The sequence below is a fragment of the Mirounga angustirostris genome, unplaced genomic scaffold (genome assembly GCF_029215605.1).
Source record: "Mirounga angustirostris isolate CCGP_5_RB_7025 unplaced genomic scaffold, mMirAng1.0.hap1 SCAF_12, whole genome shotgun sequence".
NCBI classification, from domain to species: Eukaryota; Metazoa; Chordata; class Mammalia; order Carnivora; family Phocidae; genus Mirounga; species Mirounga angustirostris.
The window spans coordinates 41,249,125-41,269,219 of NW_026991720.1; the positions used below are offsets into that span (position 1 = coordinate 41,249,125).

General features: G+C 35.3%; 1 protein-coding gene across 2 annotated transcripts in view; it reads right to left on the minus strand.

The window, feature by feature from the left end:
* Positions 1 to 20,095, minus strand: part of SEPTIN7 (septin 7) — a 118,419-nt gene that overhangs the window by 25,342 nt on the left and 72,982 nt on the right. For both annotated transcript variants that reach the window (XM_054505230.2, XM_054505229.2), the window contains exons 3-6: positions 9,542 to 9,642; positions 8,493 to 8,627; positions 3,319 to 3,436; positions 63 to 155 (exon numbers count right to left, since the gene is read on the minus strand). In XM_054505230.2, the coding sequence (XP_054361205.1) occupies positions 63 to 155; positions 3,319 to 3,436; positions 8,493 to 8,627; positions 9,542 to 9,642 (447 nt within the window). The remainder of the gene's footprint in view (positions 1 to 62; positions 156 to 3,318; positions 3,437 to 8,492; positions 8,628 to 9,541; positions 9,643 to 20,095) is intronic.

Sequence of the window (20,095 nt, forward strand, 5' to 3'; positions counted from 1 at the left end):
TGGATATTTCAGTGGTTTTAAGGCCCTAAAACATTTTAGTGTATATATGGGAATAAACCTACCTTTATCTTTTTAACAAGCTTATTTTCTTCTTCATCATCTGTCTCTGGAAATTCATATATTTTAATTTTATGTTCTTGGATTTCTTTCATTATCTAAAATGAAAGAGGAAGTTAGCAAAAGTGCACCACACATAATTAGTAGATTAGCTTTATTTGTATTATACTCTTCTTAAATTCCTGATTCCTCAGCTCCAATTCCTTTACTATTTTTCAGTGATGCAAAACTATAATCTAAAAGCAAAGAACTATGCTGATCTTTTTTTAAACTATGAAGTTGATATATAAATACTATTCCCCAAATCTGATTTCTTCAGAAGTATTAAAGTTATATGGTTATAATACCAAAAGAGTTCTAAAAATGATGTAAGATTCCAGAAAGGGCTTTCTCTAGTTGATTTCTCCTATAATGGCTTTACATCATTTATTTATAATTTGACTGACCTTCTTTCTCTAGATAGAACCCTCAAACTGTTTTATTCAGCTGAATCAACACAGCTTCAACTCACCTAAATTTTTAGTAAAATTTGGTAAAGGTAAGTGAAACTAAGTACAGCCCTGGCTCCAGGAGAAAAATCTGCATGCTGACCAGAAAATATCCTTGCATGTACATTTGTGTACACACAAATCAAGGAGCAACAGATATAAGATCAGGCAAGTACACAGAGAAAAAACACACCCTGGAAATTAAGAAGCTAAGGAGTTAATAAGGAAAATGCAGGGGGGATAAAAGGCTACTTATTAATAACATCAGAAATTACCTACTTCAAACTAATTCCAAATCACTCCAAACTCTAAACAGAACACAGACACCCAAATAATGTTCAACTACCTACCCTACTCAAACTCACAATAAACCAATGGCCAATATACCCAGAACTAAGTCCTTGCCTATATGGGTATTTCAGCCAACCATCACTGTAGGGGGCCCCAGCAGCATAAAGGGGCCCTAAACAAAGTAGGTAGAGGTAAAACTGCCACAGAGAAGGACCACATATCTTTTACAATTGGGGTATGTATCTATATAGAGAAAAACATGAGAATAAATGATGAAGTGTCAAATATATGACTAGGAGAAAAAAAAGAAACACTAGTGGCTTGCTCTAAGAGCAGTGGTTCTTAGAGGTTGTACATTAAAAATGCCAAAGCTCTACCTTAATCTATAAAACCAATTGGTAAGGATACAGTCCAAACCTCATTTTCCTTCTCTGTTGTTTCTTTTTTTAGAGAGAGCAAGCAAGTGGGGGGGGTGGGGGGGGAGGGTTGTGTGTGGAAATCCTAAGTAGGCTCCATCTTCCGACCCTGAGATCATGGCCTGAGTCAAAATTAAGAGTTGGGCGCTCAACCAACCGAACCACCCAGGCGCCCCCCAATAGCTCATTCTAAAAAAGTTCTCCAGATGATTTTGATAGGCACCCTGTAGTTAAAAACCACTTTTAAAGAATATTAAAAAAATATATTGTACAACTACTACAAAGTGACAAATTTGGAAGTAGACTTTATTGTTTATTCATCTTTTTTATCCCCTAAGTTTTTAGTACAATTCCATATCAAGATACACACAAACCAAGAGGAGTTATGTTGGTATAGGTTTTGGTTGTATTTTATAAAAAGACAAAAGAAAACATATTTTTGTCTGGCTCTTAAAGATTATGCATAGCAGTACTTAGGAAAAAATCCTCTCCCTTCTCATTATCTGAAGTAATTGGATTTGGGAAACAATTAGTATTTGAACTTAGAAAAAGCACATTACAAAATAAAAATGGGAGTGAATAAATGTAAAATAAATAAATATATACTCCTAGTAGAAATACAAATACAATAAAAATGATGAATTAAAACATTCCCAAAATATACAGATATAGCATAATCTCAAAGCAAATCTCAACAGATTTGGGTTTTTGTTTTTTTTTTTTTTTAAAGATTTATGTATTTGAGAGAGAGAGAGCACGAGCAAGCAGGGGAAGGGGCAGAGGGAGAGGGAGAGAATCCTCAAGTAGACTCCTTGCCAAGTGCAGAACCCGATGCGAGGCTTGATCCCAGGACCCCAGGATCATGACCTGAGCCGTAATCAAGAGTCAACTGCTTAACCAACTGAGCCACCCAGATGCCCCCAGATTTTTGTTTTTGTAGTAGGTTTCAAGGTATTCTAAAATTCATATTGAAAAAAGTGGAAAAACAAAGTATCTTGTTACAAAGGGGACTTATAAAGACAGTAAGAGATAACTAACTCTAAGACCTATTTTTAAGTATTATACAAGGTAGCTACAGTATGGGACACCTGGGTGTCTCAGTTGGTTAAGCATTGGACTCTTGATCTTGTCTCAGGTCTTGATCTCAGGATCCTGAGTTCAAGTCCTGCACACAGGGCTCCATGCTGTGAGTGGAGTCTACTTAAAGTAGCTGCAGTTTAAAAACTACAACTGGCATAAAATAAAAAATAGACTACTGGTATAGAAGCATAGCTCCAGAAATTCACACTACATTTCAAAAAATGTTATATATAACAAATCAAACACAATGAGGAAGAAGTAAACCCCTGCTTTAAAAAGTGTTCAGTCTTTCTGGGAAATTAAAAGTTAAAGAAATAATTAAGTGCCACTTAATTCCAAAAAAAGTTTTAAAAATAAAATGACAATGTTGGCAAGGCATTGAAAAAATACACTCATTATAAAAAAAATCTGTTTTAGTGCGAAAGCACCATGACTACATGGGGGAAAAAAAAGAACTATAAAATAATCATACCCTTTCAAAAAGTAATCCTCTTCCTGGGAATTCAGTCTAAAAAAATAATTCTAGGGACACCTGGGTGGCTCAGTTGGTTGGGCGTCTGCCTTCGGCTCAGGTCACGATCCCAGGGTCCTGGGATCAAGCCCCTTGTCATGCTCCCTGCTCAGCGGGGAGTCGGCTTGTCCCTCTGCTGCTCCCCCCACCCCCACCCACGTGTGCGCTCTCTCTCTCAAGTAAATAAAATATTTAAAAAAATATAATTCTAAAGGGTGTGGAGAGGAGTGATGTAACAGTAACATCTAAAAGAGTCATTTAAATTGACAAAGGATAAGGGCACTACTGATAATGGATAAGAGCTCTGAGGAGAAAACAGGCAGATGATTTTCAAGAGTTATTTTTAATACAGTATAAATGACCATATAGTAAAGTAGCAAGAGAAATACACTGTAACACATTAAACTGAAAATACAAAAACTGCAAATTACATGAGTGGTATAAGAAACCCAAGAATTCAAGCTCCTTTTCTCACCTGTTTTTTAAACTGTTGGCACTCCTCTGGAGTGAGTGTGTCTGCTTTGGCAATAAGTGGAATGATATTCACTTTTTCATGCAAACGCTTCATAAACTCAATATCCAATGGTTTAAGTCTGAAATACACAATATTTAATATGATTGAATGATCAATTTGGCAGAATAGATCATTCACATCCCCAGTGCTCAATTAAATACACTGGGACTACTTACTTATCAGAACCACTCTCTGAAGATGTATTGGGCCAGCAACAGTTAGGTAGAATAGGACCTCAATAAGCATTGGAGTGGCTAAGAAGGCTTTGACTCCTCCCCGAACACCCTGGTCATAGGGTTTTGGCCCTAAAGAGGAATTAGAAAAACCAGAGAAGCTCCTAATAGGCTTTCCTAGAATAGCCTCTGTACTTACTACTCAAAATTTGGGAAATCTGTTTTGTTTTTAAATAAAAAATGATAGTCCTCTTTTGAACCCCACATTCCATTCTTGATGTCAGATAAAAGGCTCAAAAGAGAATTTTCTTCACTATCCCTCTTACCCATTACAATCTGGCTGCTGCTCTCACTTTGTTGTTATACTTTCAAGAAGGTCACCATATACTGCCATGCTCCTAATATAATTAGCATCAGTAACTCATAGATATTGTGGTGTTTACCATTACTTTTTATATTTACCCATTACGCAGCACTTGACATTACTCTCTCATAAGCTGTTTCCTTAGGGTACTTATTAGGATCGTCTCTGTAAGTTAGTCCCTTAAGAGTTACCTTCCTCAGAGTACTCTATACTACATTCTCTCTTTACTCTGCATTCTGTAGTCTTAGCATTGACCACAGTGACTTCTATCATCCTCTAGGAGTCTCAAATCTTCACATCCTGCCCAGATCTCATTCTTAGGTTGCAGACTTGTGTTCACCCAGTAGAAATACCACTTAGACATCCAATTTTAGCTCAAAATCAAAAGCTCATCTGAACCCCCCAATTTTCCCTCCTCTTCTGCGCTCTCTGTTTTTGAGAATGGTACTACAATCCACCCAACTACTCAAGGCTGAAACCGAGGGTTCCTCCCTCCTGATTCTCACTCCCAAAGATTTCCCAAAACCTGTTGAACAAATAAATATATTATTTCGGTTCAGGCCACTAAGACCTTTTTAGTACGGACAATTATTAGAATGCACCCAGTTTCCCTCCAAACCATACACACTACAATCAGAAAGGTCTTTCTAAAATCCAATCTGAATGAGTCGTTTCCCTGACTGAAACCCTTACCAAAGGCCCGATTCCTTGGATAGTGTGGCCTACAAAGCCTGTGAAGACACAGCCTTTCTGGCTGTCTTCATCTCCTAACATCCCTTACCATCTTTTGCCATCTCCTACTTGTAATGTGCCAGCCTTTTTGAACTTATGATTCCTTGAAAGCCCCATACTTTGACCACTGGTCATGGGCTAATGCCTCTACCTAAAACACACTCCATTCCCATCCCCCTTCTACTTGGCTTGCCTAATTCCTTTTTGTCCTTTAGGACTTGGCTTATAATTCTCATTTCCTCTGGGAATATTTCTCCAACCTAACGCTAGGCATCTTCTAAGAGGTCACAACACTTAATTTGTCATATATTGTGTATCTGTTTTCCCCATCTTCTCACTAGAAGATCCTTAAGAGCAAGGCTTTGTCTCATATCTATATCTCCAACACCGATTACAGTTCGACACCTGAGGTATCCAAATATTTGCTGACCAAAAAAGTAAGGTGCTGTGATTTTCCTTATGTTCTTGAATAACTCTAAATGAAAACCAAAGAAATTCTTCACATTTAGAATATATTATAGGCTAAAAATTAATATTCCACAAAAATAAATGAAGATGGGAATATTTTTCATAGAAATAGCATTCTAAATTGTTATTCCTTAACTTACAAACCTTAAAAACAACTGGAAAAAAGATCTAGTTTAATTATGAATTTTATTAATATAAAATAAAGAGAAAGCCCTTGTTAGAGTTCTTTTAGAGTACTATAGTTAAATAAACATATTGTGTGTGGGAGTATATACATATATGTATAAGTAGCGGGGAGGTCGGGGACCCAGAGACTAAAGAGGTATTCCTTTTTACTAACAAATAATAAATAATACTATACCTCTTAGTGGTAGTGATGCTGACTGGCAGAAAGATAGGGATATGGAGTAGGAAGGCAGGTATGGAGAAGACACCTACCTCCTATTCTAATTCTCCTTATCCTGAATCCTTTGAAATGTGATATTGGCATTCAGAGAATAGGGAACACTATAGAAAAGAGATTGTTGCTGGAATAATACTGTATTATCTATAAACAGCACCCTTATTTCATAAGTGCTAACTGAAAGAACATAACCAACTTTGAAAAAATTTAAGTTTTGCTTTTTTTCATCAGTCATTACATACAACATTAAATATAAAAGCCATGGCCTGGTCAATCAGTCTCAGATCTGTAAATTTTTATAGTTCATTTTCCAGATTATACTCATGATAAATTTAAGTTACCACCAGTACCACCTCATTAAACCAGTAACAGACAAGAATTCAGTTAATCTAATATTTTAATATTTTAATATAAAATATTAAAATCAAAATCTAAGTTAACAAGGTTTTACACTTAAAAGTAAAACAGCACTTGCTGAATATTTATTATCTCAACTTTTAAAGAAAAAGACACTAAAAAACAACAATGAGAAGGAAATGGGTAAAGTCAACTTCTTAAATATAAAACAACAAGGCCGAAGAACATTTAAATCACTTTAAAAATTAAACTTTAGGGCAAAAAGGTAAAACCTTTATAAAAGCCCCGATAAAACCCTTCTGCCCTTTTAAATTAGAATACAAATTTCAGAAGCTTACAAAATGTCAACAGCAGAAAACATTTAGTTCACATGTAGATTACATTCTGGTTGAAATTTTTCCTCTGTCCATTTAGTTTTATTTCAGGTCATCTTTTCCAAGAAATTTAGTTTTAAACAATGGAAAGTCCTTTATAGAATTTCTAGAAGATAAACCCACATTAGAGGGAAAAGACTAGTTTATTTATTTAACCTCAAAGCCTACAACAAAATAAAATGACTACAGGGCAAATGACAAATATTTATAATATATACACATACATATATTTCTAAGGGGAAAAAATCTTCTGTATAAAACTCACTGAACGACACTGATTTTTTTTAAATGGAAATCAATATTCAAAAGGGTAAAAATACCATTTTAAAATTCAAGTTCCAAGTCAGTTTTTAATTTTAATAGCTTTACCAATCACTGAACAGAAAATGAAGCAACAATTCCTGAAATCATAAATCAGTCTTGTGTTTAGTGATGACACTAGGTGGGCTGAGGTGGGGGACACTGAAAATACAATGTTGGACCAATTTATAATTACTCCAAAACAGGACCCCTCAAAAAAGGGAATCTAGGGACTACCCAGATAAGACAGAAAGGCCCTGATTCATCTATTAGACTGCCTAGAATTTCAGTCTGTAGTGAACAGGAGATCAAGAACTCTCTACATAAATTCAGTGTTTTATTCTTTTACTTAATCCACAGTAACACATACCAATGGGCAAAACTTTGTTCCATGCCTAAAAGTAGTTAAGATGAGAAACTATTCAAAAGCACATTTTTATGCCTAGAAAATAAAAATTTTGAACCCCCATCTCTCATGACAAGTAAGAAATGGCCCAAAGCTACTACACATCGTTTGAATCATTAAAAAAAAAAAAAAATTGTTTTTTAATCTTATTTCCCATGTAATTTTAAGAAATATACTTTCCCCCAGGGATGGAAGGAATGTGATTTCATGAGAATTACTAAATCTTGGAGAGGGTCCAAAAGATCTAAAATAATAAAACTGGATAAAAACTGACCAATTTCTAGTGACTACAGTGTAGTTAAGATTTTACTTGTTGCCTTCCAAGAAAAAGCCCTAACAAGTTAATGATATGATAAAAATAGATAGATACAATAGATAAAATAAAATGATTAAAAAAAAGTACATAAATTCAGGAAGAAGCTAGCAAGTACTCATAAAAGGCTATATATAGTGTGTTGTGTTTTTGAGATTATTTTTTTGAGCCTTTTAAGTAGATGAGTCAATTTTGCACATTAAATATGTAAACTTCTAAGAACACTGTAGAAGAATATTAGAAACAAAAGAAGAAACATTTGCACCACTACAATCTGACAGTGCAAAAATGGTAAACTACATAATTAAGACTTTTTGCTCAACCACGACAATGATAATGAGCATTAGCTTATCTAGGAAAACGGTGGAGAAAGCAGCAGAAAATAGAAGAGAAAGGTACTGTTATGAAGGAACTGGTTTATACTACTGTAATCTGAGGTGGTGTAATGCTATTTAGTGTGATGCTATATAATACTCCGGTTCTTTTTGGTAGAGAGATAGCAGCTCTAATTATCAGGTGGCTGAGCTATGCAGAGTCATCTACCCAAAGAAAAAGACTGAAGGAGAATAAATACAAACATCTGCAGTTGACAGTGACACATATCTACTCAAATGACAGAGGAAGTACCAACTATAAAAAAAGGAACAGAGGCTGGCCATACTAACAAAAAGAATAATCAGATCATATGAATGTCCAGATACTTACATTTAAACTCCTAATAAGTAGAAGGTTAGCACGGATGATATGAAAAATAATATGATTGTGATAGCTGAGATGAAACAGAGTCAAAGAAACTTAGTGAAGAAATAAACGGCACATAAGAACTTAAGTACTTAATTTTTTTTATAACCTTTTCCATCAGATCCATAGTAAAAACATCTTTGGAGTTTCTTAGAATATGTCTAAGCTAAATGTTATAGCTGTTCCTCATTAATTGGTAGTTCAATTTGTGGCAAGAGGTCAAAAGGGGAAGCTAAACTAGCCACACTGAGACATTAAACCATGATGGAAACACTGTTTCTTATAGTGAAGCAGGTAAAAAAGCCTTATGTGTGAACTAAGAAGTAAAATTAGCTCATCTAGGACTTAAAAAGTGTTTTTTATAAGCCATTTTTATATAGAATTTGGGATTTCACAACTGGTGTAGTTAAATGTACTCCACAGAGATCTGGATTACTAAAACATGCACCCAAAGTTCAGTAATAATAAGCAAAAGCAAGTTATCAGAAGTATCAAAGTACTGACCCATGTCCTGAAGGAGCAATGAAGTATAAACAACACTGCACCCTGTTATCAGGCATCTGACGTCTGTTCACTCGAGATTCTGCATTTAGGTAGTCCTCAAATTTACTATCAATGTAGTCAATAACAGGCTGCCAGCTATAGAAAGCAGATAAATAAAATAATTAAGTTTCAGTTTACATATGAATGTGCAACTGATGACTGTTCGAGTAATCAATATTTTTAAATGGGCAAAACCAATCAAACCAGTGGAAGAGATCTCAAATTTTTCTACCTATACTGATTCAAAAACAAATATTAATTACATTGAATAAATCTTGATTCCATTATTTCTAAACTTTCCAAATCAAAGAAAATTAATTATATAGAGTCAAAGCACAACCAAATTATCATATTATTTGCACTGGTAGTATAAGATTAAATAATACAAAAACCTCATGATGAACTTATTTAGGTATTTTTTTATTATTATTATGTTATGTTAGTCACCATATAGTACATCATTAGTTTTTGATGTAGTGTTCTATGATTATTTAGGTGTTTTAAAAGTTGACACAGAAATTTACTTCAAAAACAATGTGATACTCAAAGAAAAATTTAAATATTGTTTATAAGATACTAAGGTATTATTTCCAAATAGAATGTCATGAATGTTTTCTTAACTTATGACTTGGAAAAACTGAACATTTAAAATTAGGTTTAAATTAGGATGTGATAGAAAATAATATATACAATAAATGGATAAAATTATAGTAGACAATGGAAAGTTTTAACTTCCTTATAATAATGAGAATTCTTGTATCTATACTGTTTTGGAATTTGTCTTCAAAATAATTCTATGACAGGTATTATCTCCATTTTATAGAAATCAGTTCCAAGAAGTTAAGCAACATTTTCAAGTAAGTGGCAAAGTTGGTAAAAGAACTCGAGTCATATCACTTAAAAGTTCAGTGACTTTTGCTAAAATGAGTAGTTTAAAAATCTTAAGCAGAAAAAGTCTAACCACTGATACTCCAAATGCAATATAAAGCAGTGACAACAACCCTTCTTACCAATTACTATTATCCACCGCATCTCCAAATCCTGGGGTATCAACTATTGTGAGCAGCAACTGAACACCACCCTCTTTGATTAAAACTTTGGATTGTTCCACCTGTAAGAGTCATTGGTACAGATATTAATACCACACATTACACCTGTGGTTTCCTACAAGGTAAGAGGCAGGGGATGAGCATTAATCAAAACCAACTGGGAAATTTTTACAAACAAAATACCCACCCCCACATTTTCTTTAGAATCAATTACTGCGGATACTAGAAGTCCTAGTTACTTGAAAGAAAAGCACATATATAAATAGTGGGATTATGGCTTATAATTGACATAAAGAAGGAAAACAGGAACTGAGAAAAAGTAATAGTCACTAAAGCCATATAATATTCATATAATCTAAATGCATATCTAATAAAATAAATAATGTGCTTGAATGATTTGGTTAATTCATAGAAATCAAATGCAATTAACCAGACAAGTATATCTATGTACCATTTACAGTAAATGTTTTCCTGGACTATCTCCTTCTAGTTTGGTCCAAATCAATTACTCAAGTTAACTTATTACCATTCCCAAATCTTTCTCAGCATGGCCATAATTATTTACACTTGTGTTTATGATATGGCTAAGATCCAATTCTCTTCTCAAATATTATACTGCACATTTAGACCAAAGCAATCAGCAAAGGTGCAGGCACTGAAAAGAAAAAAAAAAAAAATCCTACTAACTCTGATTAAAATCTTTGGTTCTCTTTACAATTTGTAAAAATATTCTATTTGAGAAAGGGTATTGGACTTAAACAATGCCAACAGTTCCTCCTACAATCTAAGATTTTCTGTAACCCCAAGCTGTGTATCAGAACATATAAATCATTCATCTTGGGCATATGCTCCTGCTAGATAAAGTAAACACTGATTCAAACAGAAAAGGGGAATACTGCCCCAGAAAAACACAAGTTTTCATTCAATGTACATTTATATCAAGGCTAATTAAAACTACAGGCTCTACGTATACTGACAGGCTAATTTAAGAGAGAAGAATTAGACTCAAATTTTGAGTGTTAACTGCCATAAGATGGTATGAATTAAGGAATTAAGTACTGTAAGATTTAAGGGAAAAATCATCAACATGTGAAAAGCAACTTCAGCTATTTACGTTTTGGAAAGGAAACGTGACTAACTTCTAGGTAGAAAAAGTTAGGTGTATCTTTTGGGATTACAGATATGTCTTTCCATTTTCCTTTGGCAATTTTTACAGAGGCTAGCATGAAGAGACAGAGGAACTAAGACTGAGATTGCTGAGCAAGAAAGTCTGTGGTAGCACTGTCCAACAGAACTTTCTGAGATGATGTAAATGTTCTGTATCTGCACTGTCCAATATAGTAGATGCTTGCCATGGTGGCTACTTAGCCCTTGAAATGTGACTACAGCAACAGAGGAGTTGAATTAACTATTTAATTTGAATCAACTTTAATTTAAATAGATACATGTGGCTTGGTGACACTGAATTGGATAGTACAGATCTATGGCAACCAAAAGTTTTCGTTTTGTTTTTTTTTTTAAGATTTTATTTATTTGACAGAGAGAGACACAGCGAGAGAGGGAACACAAGCAGGGGGAGTGGGAGGGGGAGAAGCAGGCTCCCCGCAGAGCGGGGAGCCCGATGCGGGGCTCGATCCCAGGACCCTGGGATCATGACCTGAGCCGAAGGCAGACGCTTAACGACTGAGCCACCCAGGCACCCCAAAAGTTATTTAAAAAAAAAAAAAATACAAAAAAAAATCTTGTTAAAATTGAAAACACTGCCTGAGATTTGGACATGTATGTCGATGGAGGGGCTTCTAATCTTTTAGACAAATAAGAGGCAAAGGTCTTATCTTTTAGACCAAAGGTCTTTATACTGCTTTAATCCTAGTGTGAACCACCAGTGGAAATTCTGAACATCCCAAATATATTTATTTATATCTACCAAATATATACAATTGGAAATCTGTTAATAAGTATTAACACAGTATTAATTCTCTGTAGATTAAAAAAGTAGATATCAATAAATAGGGTTCTTAATATTTCCTGGCCATTTTCAGTATCAATAATGGATGTGCATTGCTTAGAAGACCACTGTTTCACACCACATAGCTAAGATAATACATCTAGTCTGATACGAGGTTACTCTCATAATATGAGAAAGCAAAATGAGGAAATAATCAGACTTACCAGTGTTAGATTTTCAAAACTTAAAAAAATTATGTTAAGTAAAAATTATTTAAGAAAATTTTAAAATTATATTATGTCATGTGACTTACAAAGTTTGTATTTTATATATATGGTTGTCCTCTAGTCAAAAGACAATCAAGTTGTCATTATGTATCAACTAAAAAAATGGTCAATCTCCAACATCTCAATATATTTTGAATTTGCTTCCATTCCTTCATAAAAACAGCTTATTCATTTATGGTAACTGTCACTAAAGCAGAAATATCCAAAGTAATCATTCCATCCCTGTACCTAATAATTCTTTTAAATGACACAGCATTATATATTAGAAACTGATGCAAAATACAATTGTTCTACATGAATCATCTCCCAATTTTACTCCAAACCATTTCTGGTTCCTTATTACTAAGCAAAGCCCATATATTTTTTTATTGTTATGTTAATCCCCATACATTACATCATTAGTTTTAGATATAGTGTTCCTTGATTCATTGTTTGTGCATAACACCCAGTGCTCCATGCAGAACGTGCCCTCCTCAATACCCATCACCAGGCTAACCCATCCTCCCATCCCCCTCCCCTCTAGAACCCTCAGTTTGTTTTTCAGAGTCCATCATCTCTCATGGTTCGTCTACCCCTCCAATTTCCCCCCCTTCATTCTTCCCCTCCTGCTTCTTTTTTTTTTTTTCCTTAACATATATTGCATTATTTGTTTCAGAGGTACAGATCTGAGATTCAACAGTCTTGCACAATTCACAGTGCTTACCAGAGCACATACCCTCTCCAGTGTCTATCACCCAGTCAGCCCATCCCTCCCACCCCACCCCCCACTCCAACAACCCTCAGTTTGCTTCCTGAGATTAAGAATTCCTCATATCAGTGAGGTCATGTGATACATGTCTTTCTCTGTTTGACTTATTTCACTCAACATAATACCTCCAGTTCCATCCACATCGTTGCAAATGGCAAGATCTCATTCCTTTTGGTGGCTGCATAATATTCCATTGTATATATATACCACATCTTCTTTATCCATTCATTTGTCGATGGACATCTTGGCTCTTTCCAAGGTTTGGCTATTGTGGACACTGCTGCTATAAACATCGGGGTGCACGTACCCTTTCGGATCCCTACTTTTGTATCTTTGGGGTAAATACCCAGTAGTGCAATTGCTGGATCGTATGGTAGCTCTATTTTCAACTTTTTGAGGAACCTCCATACTGTTTTCCAGAGTGGCTGCACCAGCTTGCATTCCCACCAACAGTGTAGGAGGGTTCCCCCTTCTCTGCATCCCCGCCAACATCTGTCGTTTCCTGACTTGTTAATTTTAGCCATTCTGACTGGTGTGAGGTGGTATCTCATTGAGGTTTTGATTTGGATTTCCCTGATGCCGAGCGATGTTGAGCACTTTTTCACCAAATGGTCTGTTGGCCATTTGGATGTCTTCTTTGGAAAAATGTCTGTTCATGTCTTCTGCCCATTTCTTGATTGGATTCTTTGTTCTTTGGGTGTTGAGTTTGATAAGTTCTTTATAGATTTTGGATACTAGCCCTTTATCTGATATGTCATTTGCAAATATCTTCTCCCATTCTGTAAGTTGTCTTTTGGTTTTGTGGACTGTTTCCTTTGCTTTGCAAAAGCTTTTTATCTTGATGAAGTCCCAATAGTTCATTTTTGCCCTTGCTTCCCTTGCCTTTGGCGATGTTTCTAGGAAGAAGTTGCTGCGGCTGAGGTCAAAGAGGTTGCTGCCTGTGTTCTCCTTTAGGATGTTGATGGACTCCTGTCTCACATTGAGGTCTTTCAACCATTTGGAGTCTATTTTTGTGTGTGGTGTAAGGAAATGGCCCAGTTTCATTCTTCTGCATGTGGCTGTCCAATTTTCCCAACACCATTTGTTGAAGAGACTGTCTTTTTGCCATTGGACATTCTTTCCTGCTTTGTCAAAGATTAGTTGACCATAGAAGGCAAAGCCCATTTCTATCTTCAATAATAGGTTGTATACTAATCACACCATGCCATCTTAAATTTTAAGATCCTTGTTTCCTTGTTTTTGTTTTTATCATCAGTTTAACAACGTAATTGTTTACAGACATAAAAAAATTAAGATCTGTATTTTAAATACTTTAAAGAGTCTGTTTATAAAAGGACTTTTCTGGCCTATGAAATTCTATGTATCCATACATGGTCAAATAGAAAGAAGAAGGAAACATATGGAAGAGATCCAGAAAACTTAACTGTAAACTAGTGCCATTCACAGTATCTGACTGTATCCTGTCATCTGGTTTTGCAAGTATCCTCATGGGATCCATGGAAAACAAATTAGTTCAAGTCCAGGAATTTCAAACTTTTCTTAAGAAATCTATTCCAAATGGCCACTTTCCCATGCACTTTACTTAAGCAGGTCACATCAGCATATTTTATGGCATCACTCAAAGTTCTCTAAGATTAAATGCATAATTTAATACTGAAGGAATGAATCAAGGGTATTTTCAATTACGTGTTTCTCTCTGAAAAATAAAACTACAGCCCATTATATTGTTTATGTATAATTAATTTACTGAGGCCTCTTTTGGACTCCTAGTTCCCAGAAATCCAAGACACTCTTTTTTCTAATGTTGTTCCGTTTTTCAATCTGAGAAAAAAATTAAACCTTCGGTGTTTCCATAGCTTCATTTCTTTCATTTTCAAAAGACCGTTAGAAGTTTTATAACCTAATGTTTAAGAGCTACTTGTTAAGTAGAAAGTGTTACTTAATTAACTATATTAAATTTCAAGGAGAGGGTTAAAGTTTTCTGTCAGGAGCTTACCCCTCTACCCAAACTTGTTCAGGAGGTGGCATTACAGCCAAAGCTCTACAGGAACTTGGGACAACAGAGACTTAAACAGCCTGAGATATTCCACTTAGCTCAAAGACAAAAACTATTTTGATTATCTAATGCCTGATAATTAAATAAGTTAGATAGATATTTAAGATAAATAAATATAAGATATATAATATCTATATTAAATACTTAAATACTTCATTATGTTCCACAAGAAACTAAGAAGCAATGACCAATAGCAGAATCGTTATGCCTAAAGATTATTTCCTTCTAATCAAGACCCTGATCTTGTTTATTAAGAAAGCTGATCCAGGGACGCCTGGGTGGTTCAGCCAGTTAAGCGTCTGCCTTTGGCTCAGGTCATGATCCAAGGGTCTGGGATCGAGTCCCGAATCGGGCTCCTTGCTCATAGGGAGCCTGCTTCTCCTTCTACCCCTCCCCCGCTACAAATCACTACACCTCATTTCCCCTGACTCCTTATACTGAGATCTTAAGTTCCTTGTCCCTTTCATGTTCTATTAGCAACCTCCCTCCTAAACCCTTTACTTCTTTTTCCTTTCCAGCTCAGATATCTTTCTGTTCCACAAAATTCATGAACTTCAATTTGACAGGAATTTCCCTGCTATCCAATAATCATTCTATGTGCTCACTAGTCTCATGCCTCTCTCATGCCTCTCTCATGGCTCTTCTCTACCCTACTGTCACCATGCTCAGCAAAGTACCTCATCTCTATATGAAGACAAGAGCATCCCCAATTTGTTTGAAGCAACAGTCTTTCCTTCTATTCAGTGGAATAGATCCCTTTCTTCGTAAGGATAATTTCTCAATCTATACCAGGAATCTGATTACTCCATATTAGAGTCATATTGACAACTGTTTAGACTATTTACCCTTTATTTTCAACTTCTCATCTCTTAGGGATTAACTCCCCATAGGATATAAACATTCTCAGGAATTTTTGTTTTCTGGAAACAAAAACCAACCGACTCTCTCAGTACCCTACATTCAACCTCTAGGTATTCACTTTCATCACCTCCTTCATAGCCATCCCATCATCAGTGCCTCATTTACTACTCACTTCTCAAACCAGTACCATCTTGCCCTCCATTCCTACTACTTCACTATAAACTACCTTGCCAAGTAATCTATAGCACCTTACAGCAGCATATTCTCACTAAATCATATTTGCTATATCCTTCTTGTGATTGGCTTAAGAACTTTGGTAATGTCTATCATCACTGTAGCCCCAAAACCTGGTGTAAGATAAACATTCAAATGTCTGTTCTTTGAATGGTTCAAAAAACAATCAATATTGGACCAATATCAACAAGAGAGTTTCCTAACCGGGGTTTATATAAAGGTCTCAAGGAGTCTATAAAACATTACCTTAGGGATAGGATTCATTGCTTTCACCCTTTCTCACTTCCAAAATTTCTACACCCACTTAATCTGCAAAAGTGATTTGCAGGACTTCATAAACCAAGAAAAAAAGTTTTAAAGGGGACAATATAAGGTTGCCAACTAAGGACTTAAAACAAAACAAAACTAACACTCTTGGGGTGCCTGGGTGGCTCAGTTGGTTGAGTGTCTGACTTGATTTCAACTCAGGTCATGATCTCGGGGTCGTGAGATCAAGCCCCGCACTGGGCTCTGTGCTCAGCGGGGAGTCTGCTGGAGATTCTTTCTCTCCCTCTCTCTTTGCCCTCCGCTACTCTCACACACAATCTCTCTCAAATGAATACATAAATCTTAAAAAAAAAAATCTAACACTCTCATTTCACAAAAGAAATTGAAACGATTTAGTCTCAGAATAAAGGATAGTCTTTCCCTTGGAGATAGCTGGCAACCTTTCACGGACTTGAAATATGATTCAAAAATTTTCAAATATAATAAAATTATAAAATTTGCTACTATACATACAACACTGTATGTAATATTTTTCTTAAAACTTTGTTAATCTGAGGATCTATTTTTGAGAATGGACATGAAGTAGAACAAGTGTTCAATTCTTTCTATCACTTCATATTTGTCAGTCTATTAACAAAAAAAATATATGAATAAAAACAGAAGTTACAGGTACTATTTCATTCAATGTGAAATATTCTGAAAGAATGAAGGATAAACAGTATCCTCTCTAAGCTTCTTTCCAGAGAGACAGGATAAAACCAGTTTTTATCAGGCTAGAAACACTGCAGAGCAGTGGTTCTCAAAGTATAGTATCCTGACTGGCAGATGCATAGTCTGGGAACTTATTAGAAACATAAATTCTTTGGGCCCTGCCTCAAAGCTATTAAACAGCAAACTCTGAGGGGAGGGGGACTCAGCAATCTGTTTTAGCAAGCGTTCCAAGTGACTGTGGTGTACACTCAAGTTTGAGAAACACCTATATAAAGACCTCTAGGACTACAGTGATGGCTCACATTTGGAGTTGTAGCACTCAGTCCTGAGGCCCAAGACAGGACATTGGGTATTAATCACAAAGGACTTCTATTTAATACTGAAAATTTCATTCAAATCAGAACCACTGATATATAGGAACCTCAGAACCATCTCTCTGTTCAGTATAGACACCTTCCCTTTCCTTCCAAGACTGCAAATGTGAAGGAATTTCTTATGATACCAGTCTCTTTTTTTTTTATTTGACAGAGAGACACAGCGAGAGAGGGAACACAAGCAGGAGAAGTGGAAGAGGAAGCCGGCTCAATCCCAGGGCCCTGGGATCATGACCTGAACCAAAGGCAGATGCTTAACGACTGAGCCACCCAGGCGCCCCATGATACCAGTCTCTTATAAATAAATAATGCTCAGGGAGATTATGAGATCACGGTCTTTATTAAAATCTCACTCCTTACCTTGCTACATCACAGGATTTTTCTTTTTGTCTTTTTTTTTTTTTTTTTTTCCCAACAGTTTGGAAGGGTTTCAGAAAGCCTTCAGGTCAGGGAAATTGTACTTCCTTTTGAAACTCAGGACTTTATATTTCTCCTGGACTGATATGTCTGGGATGAGATGTAATACTTCTGACCACCCTCCACTGAAAGAATTTATGAGCTTCCAAGAGGAGACTATCTGCTAGATTACTGAGCTTGGTGAAGAGCCAGTCAACTGTAAAAGAAAACTACCTTCTATTCTCTAAATAAACAGAATGACTCAGAACATGTTATGTTCTCTCCTAGATAAGTGAGGAAGAGAGTACACAGGATTCTTCAACTTGTTTCAAGTATATGAAGGAATACCTCCATGGTACAGTCAGGAAAGAGTACTTCTCTGCGATTCTAGTCAGAATCAATCCAGTTCTCAGATGTTATAGGTCTTAACTTTTGGTAAAAAGAGGAGATTTAAGAGTGATAACTCAGGCCTTTGTCTTAAAAATCTTACTAGAGATACTATCAAGCCCTAATTAATTACTCCTTTGTTTAAAAAAAAAAAAAAAAAAGGAGAGTTGGGAAGATATTCACAATTGAAGAGAACACTATTGAAATGTTACCTTAAAAGAAGGCTGAGTTTAAACAGGATTATTTGGGAGACAAGCAAATGTAAAAACAATTCTAACAAACTGAGAGCCTCTCCCATCGTCTTTAACAGATGCTAGCCTGAGAGAAATTATCTTCAATGTCTGAAACGTAAGGGGCAATTATCTAGATAAGGAACTTCTCCAAATCAAGGAGAAAAAGATAGGAAATATTAAGATGATCAAAATACTTCAATGAAATCTGAATAGTTAATGAGTATTAAAGACATGTTCAACCTCATAAGAAATCAAAGAAAATTAATTGAAACAATAAAATACCTTTATACTTAATGTACACAGACATACAACAGAAACGAGTGTCCAGGTCCACTAAAAGAATGTATAAAAATATTCATAGTGGTAAAAAAAATGAAAACCCAAATGCTTATCTACAACAGAATATAATTTATGATATAATCATACAATGGAATATTATACAACAATAAAGAAGAACTATAGCATAGCACAAATACCACATAATATTCAGTGAAAGAAATCAGACACAAAAAAGTATGTATCTAAATGAAGTTCAAGAAAGGCAAAATTAATCTATGGAGACAGAAGTCAGAAAGCTATTTATATTTGGAGTTGGGTGTAATATTGACTGAGAGGAGGCACAAAGAAACCTTCCAGGGTGCTAGAAATGTACTACAGTATCTGAATCTGCGTGATAATTACCTGGATATATGAATATATATACAAAAGTTCATCAAGCTTTATGCTAAAATTTGTGCCCTTTTAGTATAAAACTACAAAATAATTTAAAAATTTTGCTCAAGAAAAAAACAGAATAAAACTTATTTTAAAAAAGCTGTCAAAGTTAAAACTTCAAAAAATCTCAAATTTAAAATTATTTCATTTATTCTAAATAGTGATTTACAAAACTTCACAGACGAAGAAAATAAAAATCTTCAAAGATCATCAAATTTTAAAATATCCCAACTAAACGCTAAGTCTTATATATTTTTAGAACTGTTTGTTCAATCATTCAACAAATACTGGATGCTAATATGTAACAGATGCACTTCTAAGAACTAAGTTTAAGCAGTGAATAAAATGAAGTTCCTGCCTTCACAGAGCTTACAAATTTAGAGCCAGGGTAGGGACTGGCTGGAGATTATAAAGTGGCCAGGAAAGGCCTCACTGAGAAATTAACTTTTAAGCAGAGAATTGATGAAAATTAGGGAGCAAGCCATGAGGAAATCTCAGGGAAGAACACTGCAGGTAGAAAAACAAGAAATGGAAAGGTCCTGAAGCAGGACTGGCCTATTCAAAGAACAGCAAGGAAGTTGGTTTAGTCAGAGGAGAATAAGCCAAAATCGGAAAAGTGTAGGAAACAGGTTATAGAGAGGGATGGGGGCAAGTCTTATATGGTCTCCTAGATATTATAAGGACTTTGGCCTTGCTCTGAGACTGTAAAAGAAGACTCTCACTGCTTTGTTAAAAAGATTGGGATGGTGGCCAAGGATCATGTCAGGGAGACGAATTAGGAGGTTATTGTAATAATCCAGGCAGAGAGATAATGGAGTCCTGCATAGGAGCAGTACAAGAAAGGAGGATTCTGGATATATTGTGAAAGTAGAGGTAACAGGATTTGTTGATGGGACTGCCTGTGGATTTAGAAAAAGGGAGTTAAGGATGGCTCCAAGTTTTCTGGTCTGAGCAACTGGTTTAGGGTAGACAGTACCATATAGTCTATCAGTATTTTTAATAAATTTGTTTGGCAAATTAATTTTTGGCATAAGGACTTCTAGGGGACAGATTTTTGTTGAACTGACCTAGAACCAATTCTTAATATAAATCTTATTCCTCATAAATACTTTTTATCTTTTGGTATTTATATTTTCTTTTCTGAAAGGCATTAAAAAATTATAAAAGTATGTTCACTGTATAAAATTGAGAAGATAAAAGGAAAAATATTCAGTCTCACAATATGGAGAATCACTGATGATAATATGATAATGAATCCTATTTAATATCCTTTTTACAACATGTGGACCTTGACAGAAC